Source organism: Lipotes vexillifer, unplaced genomic scaffold (assembly GCF_000442215.2).
Source record: "Lipotes vexillifer unplaced genomic scaffold, Lipotes_vexillifer_v1.1 scaffold1344, whole genome shotgun sequence".
Taxonomy (NCBI): Eukaryota; Metazoa; Chordata; class Mammalia; order Artiodactyla; family Lipotidae; genus Lipotes; species Lipotes vexillifer.
Window position 1 is genome coordinate 828,857 of NW_006775258.1, and position 16,642 is coordinate 845,498.

General features: G+C 42.6%; 1 protein-coding gene across 1 annotated transcript in view; it reads left to right on the forward strand.

Annotated features, from left to right (window-relative positions):
* The window catches only part of HUS1 (HUS1 checkpoint clamp component), a 29,351-nt gene extending 15,328 nt beyond the window's left edge, over positions 1 to 14,023 (forward strand). The window contains exons 6-8 of the mRNA XM_007449836.1: positions 365 to 464; positions 12,654 to 12,773; positions 13,941 to 14,023. Of these exons, the coding sequence (XP_007449898.1) occupies positions 365 to 464; positions 12,654 to 12,773; positions 13,941 to 14,023 (303 nt within the window). The remainder of the gene's footprint in view (positions 1 to 364; positions 465 to 12,653; positions 12,774 to 13,940) is intronic.
* Positions 14,024 to 16,642: the final 2,619 nt, after the last annotated feature.

Below are 16,642 nucleotides of genomic sequence, written 5' to 3' on the forward strand. Positions count from 1 at the left end.
AAAAAAAAAAAAAAAAAGCAGGTGGTGAGCTTCTAACTTCACGTTCTCTTCCGGTTCTCCTCCCTCCGTTTTGCAGGAGTTGCACAGTGTCTGTGTTGTCAGAGCTGCTAGCAGGGACCCCCAGCCCCACCTGTTCTCAGGTCTTCCCACAGCGCTCTGCACACGGAGGGGCTGCTCTCCGGGGATTTCTGCGTTCCTGGCTCTCAGACCTTGTCTTCTTGCTGATGCCATGTGGGGCTTGGTGCTGTCAGGAGTGCCCTGGGTTTGGGGGGCCGACCTTGTCACATGGTTTGTTGGAAGCTGATGTTCACTTTTTTTGTTTCCTTTTTACTTTTCTTAACACTATAAAATACTCAATTTGCAGATTATTGAAGCAAACCTGAATGGAGAATTGAACTTGAAAATAGAAACTGAACTAGTATGTGTTACAACTCATTTTAAAGATCTTGGAAATCCTCCATTAGGTAAGTTTCCTGCTGGGTTTTGTTTTGCTTTTGATAAATTGTTTCAGATGACATACCATACTGGGATCTCTAGATGGAAAATGGGTGAACTTTGGGTGCCTGTGTTTCATGCTTGGGAAGGGAACAAATAATGGGGTTGGATCACTTGTTACTGCACTGTTGTGGGCAGCTGAGCCTCCTGGGCATGAGGAGCTGTGGCTCCACCAGTGGCTGAAGGGTGAGCCCTGGGGCTCCCTTGTTCCTCATCCATAAAACCTGGGCTTGGGCTCAGTCTCCAAGAGCCCTTCCAGCTCTTCACATTCTGTGCCTTCTCCCAAAGATTGTAGTTTCTCACGTGGGGTGGAGTCAGACATGTAGATGACACTCATTTTCTCCTACTTTTTGTGTGTGTGTATTAAAAAGTAAAAAGTTTCTTTCTTTTTTTTTTTTACATCTTTATTGGAGTATAATTGCTTTACAATGGTGTGTTAGTTTCTGCTTTAGAACAAAGTGAATCAGTTATACATATACATATGTTCCCATATCTATTCCCTCTTGAGTCTCCCTCCCACCCACCCTCCCTATCCCACCCCTCTAGGTGGTCACAAAGCACCGAGCTGATCTCCCTGTGCTATGCGGCTGCTTCCCACTAGCTATCCATTTTACATTTGGTAGTGAATATATGTCCATGCCACTCTCTCACTTTGTCACAGCTTACCGTTCCCCCTCCCCATATCCTAAAGTCCGTTCTCTAGTAGGTCTCTGTCTTTATTCCTGTCTTACCCCTAGGTACTTCATGACCTTTTTTTTCCCTTAGATTCCATATATATGTGTTAGCATACGGTATTTCTTTTTCTGTTTCTGACTTACTTCACTCTGTATGACAGACTGTAGGTCCATCCACCTCACTACAAATAACTCAGTTTCATTTCTTTTTATGGCTGAGTAATATTCCATTGTGTATATGTGCCACATCTTCTTTATCCATTCATCCAATGATGGACACTTAGGTTGTTTCCATCTCCTGGTTATTGTAAATAGAGCTGCAATGAACATTTTGATACATGCCTCATTTTGAATTATGGTTTTCACAGGGTATATGCCCAGTAGTGGGATTGCTGGGTCATATGGTAGTTCTATTTGTAGTTTTTTAAGGAACCTCCATACAGTTCTCCATAGTGGCTGTACCAATTCACATTCCCATCAGCGGTGCAAGAGTGTTCCCTTTTCTCCACACCCTCTCCAGCATTTATTGTTTCCAGATTTTTTGATAATGGCCATTCTGACCGGTGTGAGATGATATCTCATCGTAGTTTTGATTTGCATTTCTCTAATGATTAATGATGTTGAGCATTCTTTCATGTGTAAGAATTTGTCCATTTCTTGCAGGTTTTCCATTTTATTGGCATAGAGTTGCTTGTAGTAATCTCTCACGATCCTTTGTATTTCTGCAGTGTCAGTGTTACTTCTCCTTTTTCATTTCTAATTCTGTTCATTTGAGTCTTCTCCCTTTTTTTCTTGATGAGTGTGGCTAATGGTTTATCAGTTTTGTTTATCTTCTGAAGGAACCAGCTTTTAGTTTTATTGATCTTTGCTGTCGTTTCCTTCATTTCTTTTTCATTTATTTCTGATCTGTTCTTTATGATTCCTTTCTTTCTGCTAACTTTGGGTTCTTTTTTTTTTGTTCTTCTTTCTCTAATTGCTTGAGGTGCAAGGTTAGGTTGTTTATTCGAGATGTTTCCTGTTTCTTAATGTAGGGTTGTATTGCTATAAACTTCCCTCTTAGAACTGCTTTTGCTGCATCCCATAGGTTTTGGGTCATCCTGTCTCCATTGTCATTTGTTTCTAGGTATTTTTAATTTCCTCTTTGATTTCTTCAGTGATCACTTTGTTATTAAGTAGTGTATTGTTTAGCCTCCATGTGTTTTTATTTTTTACAGATCTTTTCTTGTAATTGATATCTATTCTCATAGCGTTGTGTTCGGAAATGATACTTGATACAATTTCAATTTTCTTAAATTTACAAAGGCTGGATTTGTGACCCAAGATATGATATATCCTGGAGAATGTTCCATGAGCACTTAAGAAAAATGTGTACTCTTTTGTTTTTGGATGGACTGTCCTATAAATATCAATTAAGTCCATCTTGTTTAGTGTATCATTTAAAGCTTGTGTTTCATTATTTATTTTCATTTTGGATGATCTGTCCATTGGTGAAAGTGGGGTGTTAAAGTCCCCTACTATGAATGTGTTACTGTCGATTTCCCCTTTCATGGCTGTTAGTATTTTTCTTATGTATTTAGGTGCTCCTATGTTGGGTGCATAAATATTTACAGTTGTTTTATCTTCTTCTTGGATCGATCCCTTGATCATTATGTAGTGTCCTTCTGTGTCTCCTCTAATAGTCTTTATTTTAAAGTCTATTTTGTCTGATATGAGAATTGCTACTCCAGCTTTCTTTTGGTTTCCATTTGCATGGAATATCTTTTTCCATCCCCTCACTTTCAGCTTGTATGTGTCTCTAGGTTTGACGTGGGTCTCTTGTGGACAGCATATATATGGGTCTTGTTTTTGTATCCATTCAGCCAGTCTGTGTCTTTTGGTGGGAGCATTTAATCCATTTACATGTAAGGTAATTATCGATATGTATGTTCCTTTTCCTATTTTCTTAATTGTTTTGGGTTTGTTATTGTAGGTCTTTTTCCTTCTCTTGTGTTTCTTGCCTAGAGAAGATCCTTTAGCATTTGTTGTAAAGCTGGTGGAGCTGAACTCTCTCAGCTTTTGCTTGTCTGTAAAGATTTTAATTTTTTCATCAAATCTGAATGGGATCCTTGCTGGGTAGAGTAATCTTGGTTGCAGGTTTTTCTCCTTCATCACTTTAAATATGTCCTGCCAGTCCCTTCTGGCTTGCAGAGTTTCTGCTGAAAGATCAGCTGTTAACCTTATGGGGATTCCCTTTTGTGTTATTTGTTGTTTTTCCCTTGCTGCTTTTAATATGTTTTCTTTGTATTTAATTTTTGACAGTTTGATTAATATGTGTCTTGGCGTGTTTCTTTTTACATTTATTCTGTATGGGACTCTCTTTGCTTCCTAGACTTGATTAACTATTTCCTTTCCCATATTAGGGACGTTTTCAAGTAAAATCTCTTGAAATATTTTCTCCGTCCCTTTCTTTTTCTCTTCTTCTTCTGGAACCCCTATAATTCAAATATTCGTATGTTTAATGTTGTCCCAGAGGTCTCTGAGACTGTCCTCAGTTCTTTTCATTCTTTTTTCTTTTTTCTGCTCTGCAGTAGTTATTTCCACTGTTTTATCTTCCAGGTCACTTATCCATTCTTCTGCCTCAGTTATTCTGCTATTGATCGCTTCTAGAGTATTTTTTATTTCATTTATTGTCTTGTTCATCGTTGCTTGTTTCATCTTTAGTTCTTCTAGGTCCTTGTTAAATGTTTATTGCATTTTGTCTATTCTATTTACAAGATTTTGGATCATCTTTACTATCATTATTCTGAATTCTTTTTGAGGTAGACTGCCTATTTCTTCATTTTTTAGGTCTGGTGGGTTTTTATCTTGCTCCTTCATCTGCTGTGTGTTTTTCTGTCTTCTCATTTTGCTTGTCTTACTGTGTTTGGGGTTTGCTTTTTGCAGGTTGCAGGTTTGTAGTTCCCGTTGTTTTTGGTGTCTGTCCCCAGTGGCTAAAGTTGGTTCAGTGGGTTGTGTATGCTTCCTGGTGGAGCGGAGTAGTGCCTGTGTTCTGTTGGATGAGGCTGGATCTTGTCTTTCTGGTGGGCAGGTCCACGTCTGGTGGTGTGTTTTGGGGTGTCTGTGAACTTCTTATGATTTTAGGCAGACTCTTTGCTAATGCGTGGGGTTGTGTTCCTGTCTTGCTAGTTGTTTGGCATAGGATGTCCAGCACTGTAGCTTGCTGGTCTTTGAGTGAAGCTAGGTGGTGTTGTTGAGATGGAGATCTCTGGGAGATTTTCGCCATTTGATATTACGTGGAGCTGGGAGGTCTCTTGTGGACCAGTGTCCTGAAGTTGGCTCTCCCACCTCATAGGCGCAGCACTGACTCCTGGCTGGAGCACCAAGAGCCTTTCATCCACACGGCTCAGAATAAAAGGTAGAAAAAGTAGAAAGAAAGAAAGAGGATGAAAGCAAATAAAATAAAGTAAGATAAAATAAAAAAGTTATTAAAATAAAAAGTAATTATTAAGAAAAAAATTTTTTTAAAAAGTAAACAAAACAATAAAAACCCCGACGGATAGAACCCTAGGACAAATGGTGAAAGCAAAGCTATACAGAGGAAATCTCACACAGAAGCATGCACATACACAGTCACAAAAAGAGGAAAAGGGGAAAAAATAATAAATCTTGCTCTCAAAGTCCACCTCCTCAATTTGGGATGGTTTTTTGTCTATTCAGGTATTCCGCAGATGGAGGGTACATCAAGTTGATTGTGGAGATTTAATCAGTTGCTCCTGAGGCTGCTGGGAGAGATTTCCCTTTCTCTTCTTTTTTTGCACAGCTCCCGGGGCTCAGTTTTGTACTTGGCCCCGCGTCTGCGTGTAGGTTGCCAGAGGGCGTCTGTTCTTCGCTCAGCCAGGACGGGGTTAAAGGAGCAGCTGATTCGGCGTCTCTGGCTCACTGAGGCCGGGGGATGGGAGGGGCACGATGCGGGGTGAGCCTATGTTTGCAGAGGGCGGCGTGACTTTGCACCAGCCTGAGGCGCGCCATGTGTTATCCCAGGGAAGTTGTCCCTGGATCCCAGGACCCTGGCAGTGGCAGGCTGCACAGGCTCCCCGGAAGGGAGGTGTGGATAGTGACCTCTGCTCACACACAGGCTTCTTAGTGGCGGCAGCAGCAGCCTTAGCGCCTCATGCCCATCTCTGGGGTCTGCACTGTTAGCTGCGGCTCACTCCCCTCTCTGGAGCTCCTTTAAGCCGCGCTCTTAATCCGCTCTCCTCACACACCAGGAAACAAAGATGGAAGCAAAAGTCTCTTGTCTGTTGGGCAGATCCAGTCTTTTCCCCGGACTCCCTCCGGGCTAGCCGTGGTGCACTAACCCCGTGCAGGCTGTGTTCATGTTGCCAACCCCAGTCCTCTCCCTGTTACGTTATTTATAATAGCAAATCACCTGCTAATGTTGGAGGGTCTCCTGCAGAGGCAGGGGGTGGCTGTGGCTCACCGTGGGGACAAGGACACTGAGAGGAGAAGTTCTGGGAAGTACTCCTTGGGGTGAACCCTCTCATTTTTTTTTTAATTGTTGGAATATAGTTGCCTTACAATATTGTGTTAGTTTCAGGTGTATGGCAGAGTGATTCAGTTATATATATATATATATATATATATATATACACACACATATATATGTACTTTTTCTGATTTTTTTCCCGTATAGGTTATTACAGAGTACTGAGTGTAGTTCCCTGTGCTATACAGTAGTTCCTTGTTGTTTATTTTATATATACTGGTTTATATACATTAATCCCAAACTCCTGGTTTATCCATCCCCTTCACCTATTCACTTTGGTAACCGTAAGTCTGTTTTCTAAGTCTGTGAATCTGTTTCTTTTTGGTAAATAAATTCATTTGTATCATTATTTTAGATTCTACATATAAAGATAACATGATGTTTGTCTTTCTCTGTCTGACTTACTTCACCTAGTATGATAATCTCTATGTCCATCCATGTTGCTGCAAATGGCATTATTTCATTCTTTTTTATGGCTGAGTAATTTTCCATTGTATGTATGTACCACTCCTTTATCCATTCCTCTGTCTATGAAATTCAGATTGCTTCCGTGTCTAGGCTGTTGTGAATAGTGCTGGAATGGACATTGGGGTGAATGTATCTTTTCGAATTACGGTTTTGTCCAGGTATACCCCCAGGAGTGGGATTACTGGATCATATCGTAGCTCTATTTTTAGTTTTTTAAGGAACCTCCATACTGTTCTTCATAGTGGCTGCACCACTATGGCAGTATACATTGCCACCAGCAGGGTAGGAGGGTTCCCTTTTCTCCACAGCCTCTCCAGCATTTAATTGTTTGTAGACTTTTCGATGATGGACATTCTGACTGGTGTGAGGTGATACCTCATTGTAGTTTTGATTTGCATTTGTCTAGTAGTTAACAATGTTAAGTATCTTTTCATGTGCTTTTTGGCTGTCTGTATGTCATCTTTGGAGAAATGTATTTTTAGATCATCTGCCCATTTTTTTTTAATTAATTAATTTTTGGCCACGTTGGGTCTTCATTGCTGCGCGTGGGCTTTCTCTAGTTGCGGTGAGTGGGGGCTACTCTTCATGGCAGTACGCGGGCTTTGCATTGCAGTGGCTTCTCTTGTTGCAGAGCACAAGGCTCTAGGGTGCACGGGCTTCAGTAGTTGTGGCACACAGGCTCTGTAGTTGTGGCTCGTGGGCTGTAGAGCGCAGGCTCAGTAGTTGTGGTGCACAGGGTTAGTTGCTCTGGGGAATGTGAGATCTTCCTGGACCAGGGCTAGAACCCACATCCCCTGCACTAGCAGGTGGATTCCTGACCACTGCCCCACCAGGGAATTCCCTTCTGCCCATATTCTGATTGAATTGTTTGGTTTTTTGAGACTGAGATGCCTGAGCTGTTTACTTATTTTGGAGATGAATCCCTTGTCGGTCGTATCGTTTGCAAATATTTTCTCCCATTTTTGGGTTGTCTTTTCATTTTCTTGATGGATTCCTTTGCTGTGCAGAAGCTTTTAAGTTTAATTATTTGTTTATTTTTGTTTCATTGCTCGAGGAGTTTAGCTCCACAAAGATATTGCTGTGATTTATGTCAAAGAGTGTTCTGCCTATGTCTTTCTCTAAGAATTTTATAGTGTCTGGTCTTACATTTAGGTGTTTAATCTATTTTGAGTTTATTTTGGTGTGTGGTTTTAGGGAGTGTCCTAACTTCATTCTTTTACACGTGGTTGTCCAGTTTTCCCAGCAGCTCTTATCGAAGAGACTGTCTTTTCTCCATTGTATATTCTGGGATTCTTTATAAAAGATTAATTGACCACTGGTACGTGGGTTTATTTCTGGGCTTTCCATCCTCTTCCATTGATGTGTATTTCTGTTTTTGTGCCAGTACCTTACTGCTTTGATGACTGTAGCTTTGTACTATAGTCTGAAGTCAGAGAGCCTTATTCCTCCAGGTCCATTTTTCTTTCTCAAGATTGCTTTGGCTATTTGGGGTCTTATTTGTTCCCATCCAAATTTTAAAATGTATTGTTCTAGTTCTGTGAAAAATGTCATTGGTAATTTGATGGGGATTGCATTGAATCTGTAGATTGCCTTAGGTGGTATAGTCATTTTGATTCTTCCAATCCAGGAACATGGTATATTTTTCTGTCTGTTTGTGTCATCTCTGATTTCTTTCATCAACGTCTTACAGTTTTTGGAGTGCAGGTCTTTGCCTCCTTAGGTAGGTTTATTCCTAGGTATTTTATTCTTTTTGATGCAGTGATAAATGGGATTGTTCCCTTAATTTCTCTTTCTGATCTTTCGTTGTTAATGTGTAGAAATGAAACAGATTTCTGTGTATTAATCTTGTGTCCTGCAACTTTACTGAATTCATTGATGAGCTCTAGTAGTTTTCTGGTAGCATCTTTAGGATTTTCTATGTATAGAATCATGTCGTATGCAAACAGTGGTAGTTTTACTTTTTTTCCAATTTGGATTCCTTTTATTTCTTTTTCTTCTCTGATTGTTCTGGCTAGGTCTTCCAAAACTATGTTGGAAAAACGTGGCAGAAGTGGACATCCGTATCTTCTTCCTGATCTTAGAGGAAATGCTGTCAGCTTTTCACCGTTGACTATGATGTTAGCTGTGGGTTTGTCACATATGGCCTTTATTATGTTAAGGTAGGTTTCCTCTCTGCCCACTTTCTGGAGAGTTTTTATCTTAAATGGTGTTGAATTTTGTCAAAAGCTTTTTCTGCATCTGTTGATGCATGTTGGGATGATCATATGGTTTCTTGATTTTTTGTTAATGTGGTATATCACACCGATTGATTTGCGGATATTGAAAATTCTTTGCATCCCTGGGATAAATCCCACTTGGTCATAGTGTATGATCCTTTTAATGTGTTTTTGGATTCTTTTTGCTAGTATTTTGCTGAGGATTTTTGTGTCTATGTTCATCAGTGTTATTGGCCTGTAATTTTCTTTTTTTGTGGTATCTTTGGTTTTGGTATCAGGGTAATGGTGACCTCATAGAATGAGCTTGGGAGTGTTTCCTCCTTTGCAAATTTTTGGAAGAGTTTCAGAAGAATAGGTGTTAACTCTCCTCCTCTCTGTGTTTGATAGAACACACCTGTGGTCCTGGACTTTTGTTCATTGGAAGATTTTTAGTCACAGTTTCAAATTCAGTACTCCTGATTAGTCAGTTCATATTTTCTGTTTCTTCCTGGTTCAGTCTTGGGAGATTGTACCTTTCTAAGAATTTTTCCATTTCTTCTAGGTTGGCCATTTTATTGGCGTATAGTTGCTTGTAGTAGTCTCTTATGATCCTTTGTATTTCTTTGGTGTCTGTTGTAACTTCTCCTTTTCCATTTCTAATATTATTGATTTGGATCCTCTCCTTTTTTCCTTGATGAGTTTGGCTAAAGGTTTATCACTTTTGTTTATCTTTTCAAAGAACCAGCTTTTAGTTTCATTGATCTTTTCTACTTCCTTCATCTGTAGTTCATTTATTTGTGCTGTGATGTTTATGATTTCTTTCCTTCTACTAACTTTGGGTTTTGTTTGTTCTTTTCTCTATTTGCTTGTTCGCATCTCCATTCAGCCAGTCTATGTCTTTTAATAGGAGCATTTAATCCATTTACATTCAGGGTAATTACCAGTATGTATGTTCTTATTGCCATTTTGTTAATTGTTTTGTGTTTGTTCTCATGTGATTTGTTCTCATGTGATTTGATGACTGCCCGTAGTGTTGTGTTTGGATTCCTTTTTCTTTTTTGTGTGTATATGTATTGTAGATTTTTGGTTTGCAGTTCCCATGATGTTTTGATATGGCAGGCTATATATATACAAAAAACTACTCTCGTCTTCTCACGATTGCTGGTTTTCATGTCATAATTGTGTGTGGATGATTTCCTACTTTTACTGTATGCTTGCCTTTACCAGCGAGCTTTACCATTTCTCATTTTCTTGTTTCTAGTTGTGACCTTTTCTTTTTTGCCTAGAGAACTTCATTTAGCATTTGTTGCAAAGCTGGTTTGCTGATGCTGAATTCTTTTAGCTTTTGCTTGTCTGTAAAGCTTTTGATTTCTCCACTGAATCTGAATGAGAGCCTTGCTGGGTATTCTTGGTTATAGGTTTTACCTTTCATCACTTGAAATATATTGTGCCACTCCCTTCTGGGCTGCAGAGTTTCTGGTGAGAAATAAACTGATAACCTTATGGGGATTCCCTTGTATGTTATTTGTTGCTTTTCCCTTGTTGCTTTTAATATTTTTTTCTTTGTCTTTTATTTCTGTCAATTTGATTACAGTGTGTCTCGGCAAGTTCCTCCTTGGGTTTGTCTTGTATGGGACTCTGCGCTTCCTGGACTTGGGTGACTGTTTCCTTTCCCAGGTTAGGGAAGTTTTCAGCTCTTATCTCTTAGATACTTTCTCAGGCCCTTTCTCTCTCTCTTCTCCTTCTGGGACCCTTATAATGGGAATGTTGGTGTTTTTAACGTTGTCCCAGAGGTCTCTTACATTGTCCTCATTTCTTTTCATTCTTTTTTCTTTATTCTCTTGTGCAGCAGTGATTTCCCACCATTCTGTCTCCCAGTTCACTTATCTGTTCTTCTGCATCATTTATTCTGCTATTGGTTCCTTCTAGTGTATTTTTCATTTCAGTTATTGAATTGTTCTACTCTGTTGTTTATATCTTTTAGCTGTTTGTTAAGCATTTCTTGTCTCTTCTCGGTCTGTGCCGCCATTCTTTTTCAGAGATCTTGAAACATCTTTACTGTCATTACTCTGATTTCTTTTTCAGGTAGATTGTCTATCTCCATTTAACGTAGCTGTTCTTCTGGGGTTTTATCTTGTTCCTTCATCTGGAACATATTGCTCTGCTGTCCCATTTTGTCTTTCTGTGTTTGCGATCCCACAGGCTGCAGGATTGTAGTTCCTCTTGCTTCTGATTTCTGCCCCCTGGTGGGTGAAGCTGGTCTGGAGGCTTGTGCAGGTTTCCTGGTGGGACGGATTGGTGCTTGCTCACTATCAGGTGTGCAGGGACTTGTGGAGGGGTGTGTTTTGAGGCGGCTGTTGACTTAAGATGACTAGGCAGCCTGTCTGCTGATGGGTGGGGCCATTCCCCCATCCTGTTGCTTGTTTGTGCTGAGGTGTCTCAGCACTGGAGCCTAAAGCTGTTGGGTGGGGCTGGGTCTTGGTGTCAAGATGGCTGCCTCCAGGAGCGCTCTCGCTGATGAGTACTCGGTGTTACCTCTGCCACCAGTGTCCTTTTCTCCACAAAATTGAGCCACAGCCGCCCCCAACTTCCTCGGGAGACCCTCCAAGACCAGCGGGTAGGTCTGGCCCAGGCTGATATGAAGTCACTGCATTTTTCCCTGGGTCCTGGTGTGCATGAGACTATGTGTGCACTCTTCAAGGATGGAGTCTCTGTTTCCCCAGTCCTGTGGAGCTCTTGCACTCAAGCCCTGCTGGCCTTCAAAGCCAGGTGCTCTGGGGGCTCCTCCTCCCGATGCTGGGCCCCCAGGCTGGGGAGCCTGATGTGGGGCTCAGAATTCTCCCTCCTCTGGGAGAACCTCTGCGATAATAGTTATTTTCCAGTTTGTGTGTCACCCACCCAGCTGGTGTAGGATTTGATTGTATTGTGAATGTGCCCCTCCTACCATCTCCTTGTGGCTTTTTCTTTGTTCTTGGATGTAGAATATCATTTTGGTAGGTTCTATTCTTTTTCTGTTGATGGTTTTTCAGCAGTTAGTTGTGATTTTGGTGTTTTCATGAGAGGAGGTACGGAGGTGAGCTCAAGTCCTACTCCACTATCTTGTCTCCAACCCCACCCACTTTTCCTGCTTTACTCTCTTTGGTACTTACAGAATTATATTAGCAAATATTAGCTTTTCACGCATCATCAAATTTCTTGTCTCATACAAGGTAGTAGGGGACTAGGAATCAGTTCAGCAAGCAGTGGATGAGGGGGTGGTTGAGCGGATTGACTCAAGAATCAGAGTCCTGTGCTGTGGAGCTCACGGTGGTGGGCAGGCTGTGGGAGGGAAGCTCCAGCAGGGAGCGAGGCAGAGGCCCTGGGGACGGTGCTCTCTCTGTGCAGGCCCTTTTAGTCACTCCTGTGTTCCAAAGTAGATCTAATAAGGCTCCTGCCACTTTTAGAATTAAAATTCGTTACTACAAGTTTGCTTATTAGAGACACATTGTAGCTTACCATTGCGAGGGAATTTTACTTTATAGTGACAGGCATGCTTCTGGAGCAAAGTGAAATCCATGTGAATAAAGCTTTGACAACAGTTGTATGAAATGACTTATTTTGGTGTTCCTCATTTTGTTTATTTTAGTAAGTAACAAAGAGGGTCTTTGATACCTTCCCAGAGATGAAAGGATGTTTTCTTCCCATTCATTCCACTTTATAATGAGAGGCCTTGCTTTAGGTGTATATGGTCTTTTTTCTTTTTGGGGTTTTTATTTGGCCATGCCATGAGGTATGCAGGATCTTAGTTCCTCGACCAGGGACTGAACATGGGCCCTCAGCAGTGAAAGTGCAGAGTCCTAACCACTGGACCACCTGTCCTAACCACTGGACCATATGTTTCTAAGAGAAACTGTTTTCTTTGACCTTAAGGAGGAGATTGGGTCATATTTCAGGTCCCTATAATCGAAGATTCCCTGTACTTAGCGTAGTATTTTTGTGGGGCTGTGACTCTTGTGGGATCTTAGTTCCCTGACCAGGGATCGAACCCTGGCCCTCAGCAGTGAAAGCACGGAGTCCTAACCACTGGACCGCCAGGGAATTCCTGTAGCATAGCATCTTAAAAGAGTCAGTACTTAATAAATGTTTGTTTAGTGAGTGATTGCATTTATATCATGCAATATTTCTCTGGGCTGCTAAAATGAGTGGTCATGTAAATCATTTATTTAAATGATTTATTGATAAACAGTCATCGTACGATCTCTGGGTTCCCTGTTCCACTTGAAGATAATTGTATCTTAAAATATTCTGTCATTTTAGCTTCTGAAAATGCTTCTCAAGATAGAAACTCAGAACAAATGGCTGAAGTGCACATAGACATTAGGAAGCTCCTACAGTTCCTTGCTGGACAACAAGTAAATCCTACAAAGGCCACATGCAGTAAGTTTGCATTTTGATTCGTTTTTCACACTTCAAGTACTTTAATCAACTGTAGTCTTAGGTGTTGTGTGCAGTTTCGTAAATGCAGGGAACAGCTCGGTCACTGGTGGACTCCAGTTTTCTGGGGTAGTCGGGTATTTGGGTTTTCCCGGCCAATGGGTGTGGGCTGCTTTGCCTGGCGTCACGTGTGAGTCTGCACTTGGAGAGAAGCTGCATGTGGGCGGGGCGTCCAGCCCAGTCTTGCTGTGTTCCTCTAACCTTATGTATGTGGAGTCTCTGATACCGCTGGGCTTGGATTTAAGTTTCCATCTCAAAGCATTTCTTTCCTTCCTGTGTCTGAGCCTGACTTGTTGCAGTAGTCCGGTGTCTTGCCATCTGTGCTTCCTCTTGACTCCTGACTTTTAACAGTGGTTGGCTCTGCTGCCCACCTCTGGGGAGCTCTCCCCGCCGCCCTCAATCTCCACCGCCACCTCTGTGTGTCCAGCACGTCTTCTGAAGTGTCCTTCTGCTGGTCCCCTGTGTCCCTTCCCAACCTCCCATTCTCTTGGGACTGGTCTCTCAGCAGCCTGGGCATGTGCTCTTTGTTTGCCTTTCTCCTGCTGCCTGGCTTGTTCTAGCTTCAGCCAGCTTTCCTCAGGTGTGGCCTTCCCCATGGCTCCCCCTGCAGCTCCTGCCCTCGGTCGTGTGGCCCTGGCAGCTGGGCTGCTTTCATGCTGCGGCCACTCCTCTTCCTCTTGTCTGGCTTCTCTTTTTGGTCTTGGGCCCCATGCCTCGGTGCTCACCTTAGGCTGCATGGTGCCTGCCCTTGCAGGCTGCCTCCCGCTCTCTAACAAGGCCCTACATGCTTGGCTCTTCTCAGCACACTCAGGGCACTTGCTGATGGGAAGCTGCTTTTTTCCTGGACGGATGGTGACTTGGGTACATGTGGCTTCTGGGAAGTCTGCCCTGTGGGTTTTTCCTTGGAGACCTTGGCCTGCTCCTTGGCAGCAGGTGAGCCAGCCTGGCCAGGCCCCTGGTTTGGCATCGGCTGGGGCAGTGGAGACCGGTCACCTTGGGAGGGCCTGGGTGCTCCAGGAGAGGCTCGGGGGAGAAGCTGCTACAGTGTTCAGGGTTGAAAGTGTGTGTGCGGAATGGGTCTCGACGGTAATGGATTTCCTCTCTGCCTAGATATTGTGAAGAACAAGATTGTTCATTTTGACCTTCTCCATGAAGACGTCTCCCTGCAGTATTTCATCCCAGCGTTTTCGTAACCCCACCTACGGGATCGGGGAGCTCAGGGACCTTGGTCTGGACCCGAAGAGGCCGTAGGGCGATGTGTTCTAAGTCATTTGTCTCTGTCCCCACAGCAGTGAAATCCTATGTATTTTTACTTTTTTTTCCCCTTCTATAATATTTTAACTAGAAATTGAATTAGTGAATTAATGAAACACAGTTGGATAAATATTTCTTCATATTATTTCTTTATTCTGTCTGCTTTGTTTTGCCTTTAAGACGTTGAAAACAAAAGTTAAAATTTACTTATTCAGACTTTAAACTTTCTTATTAAAGTTGTAAAAATCCTCCTGTGTTTCGAATTGGTGTAGTAATCAAAATTGGCAAAGATAATGTTTGCTGAGCCTGGCACTTTTCCGCAAGGTGCTGTCTCCAGCTCAGCATATCACTGTGGGAACAGACCTGGGGCACTTAAGTTTCCGTGTGCTTGGAGCTCAAGAAGGTGAGGACGGCCCTCCTGCCACCTCTGTCCCACAGAGCAGACCCCGCAGAGCATCTTGGGGTCGGGCTGCACTTGGTGCTGCCTTGTCATGATGCCCATGGAGACTGGAGTTGACCCCTGTGGTGCCGTGAGGTGGTCCCGCTGCCCCAGCTCCCAGTGTCTCCCTGAGGCCGGTGTGGTCTCAGTTGTCATCTCACAGTTCTTTCTTCCACAGTGCATTGAGTCTGCCATTCTGGAAAGGGGAGAAGCAAACAAGACTTCGGTCAGGGTCAGTAGTCAGTGAGGACCCACATTTATGTTTGGACGTCACAGCTGGTGCAGGTCCTGGCAGGCCTGCATTCTCCTCCTCCCAAAGGCATCCTGCATCATAATTCCTGTCATGATTGAGTTGCACTTGTCCTGTGTGGGTGGACATCATAAACGCCATCTCAGCATCACACTGCAGAACTGAGAAATCAGGCAGTTGCTTAGGATAAGAGGAAGAAATGGAACATCAGCAAAATTGAAAAATTATTTTATGTCTTTTTCCTGTTGTTTGGTAAAAACCAATGTATTTGGATGACTTCCAGTGCTTACTAATGTTAGTTCCAATGGAATGTAATATTTTGTTAAGCTAACACTTTAAAATCAGAATCAGGATATTATTTGAATTTTGAAGCCTCTCTCCTGTCTGTGGCTTATAGCAAATTAATTCCAACTGCGGTGATAAAATTTAAAACTCATTACGTACAATGAAGCAACACTTGAAAGTAGTTTTATAAAACGTAGATTTCTGTTAAAATGTGGTAGCGACTCACCAATCTGGAAAACTAGCTATTTCTGATTGTTTAAATGATGATTTATAACGTATAATGAAGATAATCTAGGGCTCTTTAGTGTAAGTTAATAGTAACGGAGCACATCTCCTCATCTGCATTACACAACATGCCTTCAAGTTTTGTCTCTCAAGAATTTAACATGCATCCTTTGGCCTCCCACTGTGCGGGGTCAGATATCATGGTGGTCCTGAGGAGGATGCGTAGGCAGGACCTGCCCCGATCAGAGCAGTACAGACCCTGAGGAGCTCGAGCGACCTGCCCTGCGCCACACCGCTGGTGGCAGGGGTGGGATTCGAACACAGGGATTCTGATTTCCCTTTCCCTCGCTTCTGCTACGTGACCAGAATAGAGAATAATACGTTTCAGAGTTAACAGTAACCAACCATTTTGGGAATCTGGAAAGAAGGTCTTAGTTTTTTTTTTGTTTTTAACATCTTTTTTTTTTTTTTTTTTTTTCCTTGCGTTATGCGGGCCTCTCACTGTTGTGGCCTCTCCCATTTGCGGAGCACAGGCTCCGGACGCGCAGGCTCAGCGGCCATGGCTCACGGGCCCAGCCGCTCCGCGGCATGTGGGATCCTCCCGAAACGGGGCACGAACCCGCGTCTCCTGCATCGGCAGGCGGACTCTCAAGCACTGCGCCACCAGGGAAGCCCCGTTTTTAACATCTTTATTGGAGTATAATGGCTTTACATTGTTGTGTTAGTTTCTGCTCTATAACAAAGTGAATCAGCTATACATATATATATATCCCTATATCCCCTCCTTCTTGTGTCTCCCTCCCACCCTCCCTATCCCACCCCTCTAGGTGGTCACAAAGCACTGAGCTGATCTCCCTGTGCTATGCGGCTGCTTCCCACTAGCTAGCTATTTTATGTGTGGTAGTGTATATATGTCCATGCTACTCTCTCACTTTGTCCCAACTTACCCTTCCCCCTCCCCGTGTCTTCAAGTCCATGCTCTAGTAGGTCTGTGTCTTTATTCCCATCTTGCCCCTAGGTTCTTCATGACCTTTTTTCTTTTTTTTTTCTTAGATTCATATATATGTGTTAGCATACGGTATTTGTTTTTCTCTTTCTGACTTACTTCACTCTGTATGACAGACTCTAGGTCCATCCACCTCACTACAGATAACTCAATTTCGTTTCTTTTTATGGCTGAGTAATATTCCATTGTATATATGTGCCACATCTTCTTTATCCATTCATCTGTTGATGGACACTTAGGTAGCTTCCATGTCCTGGCTATTGTAAATACAGCTGCAATGAACATTTTGGTACATGGCTCTTTGAATTATGGTTTTCTCAGGGTATATGCCCAGTAGTGGGATTGCTGGGTAG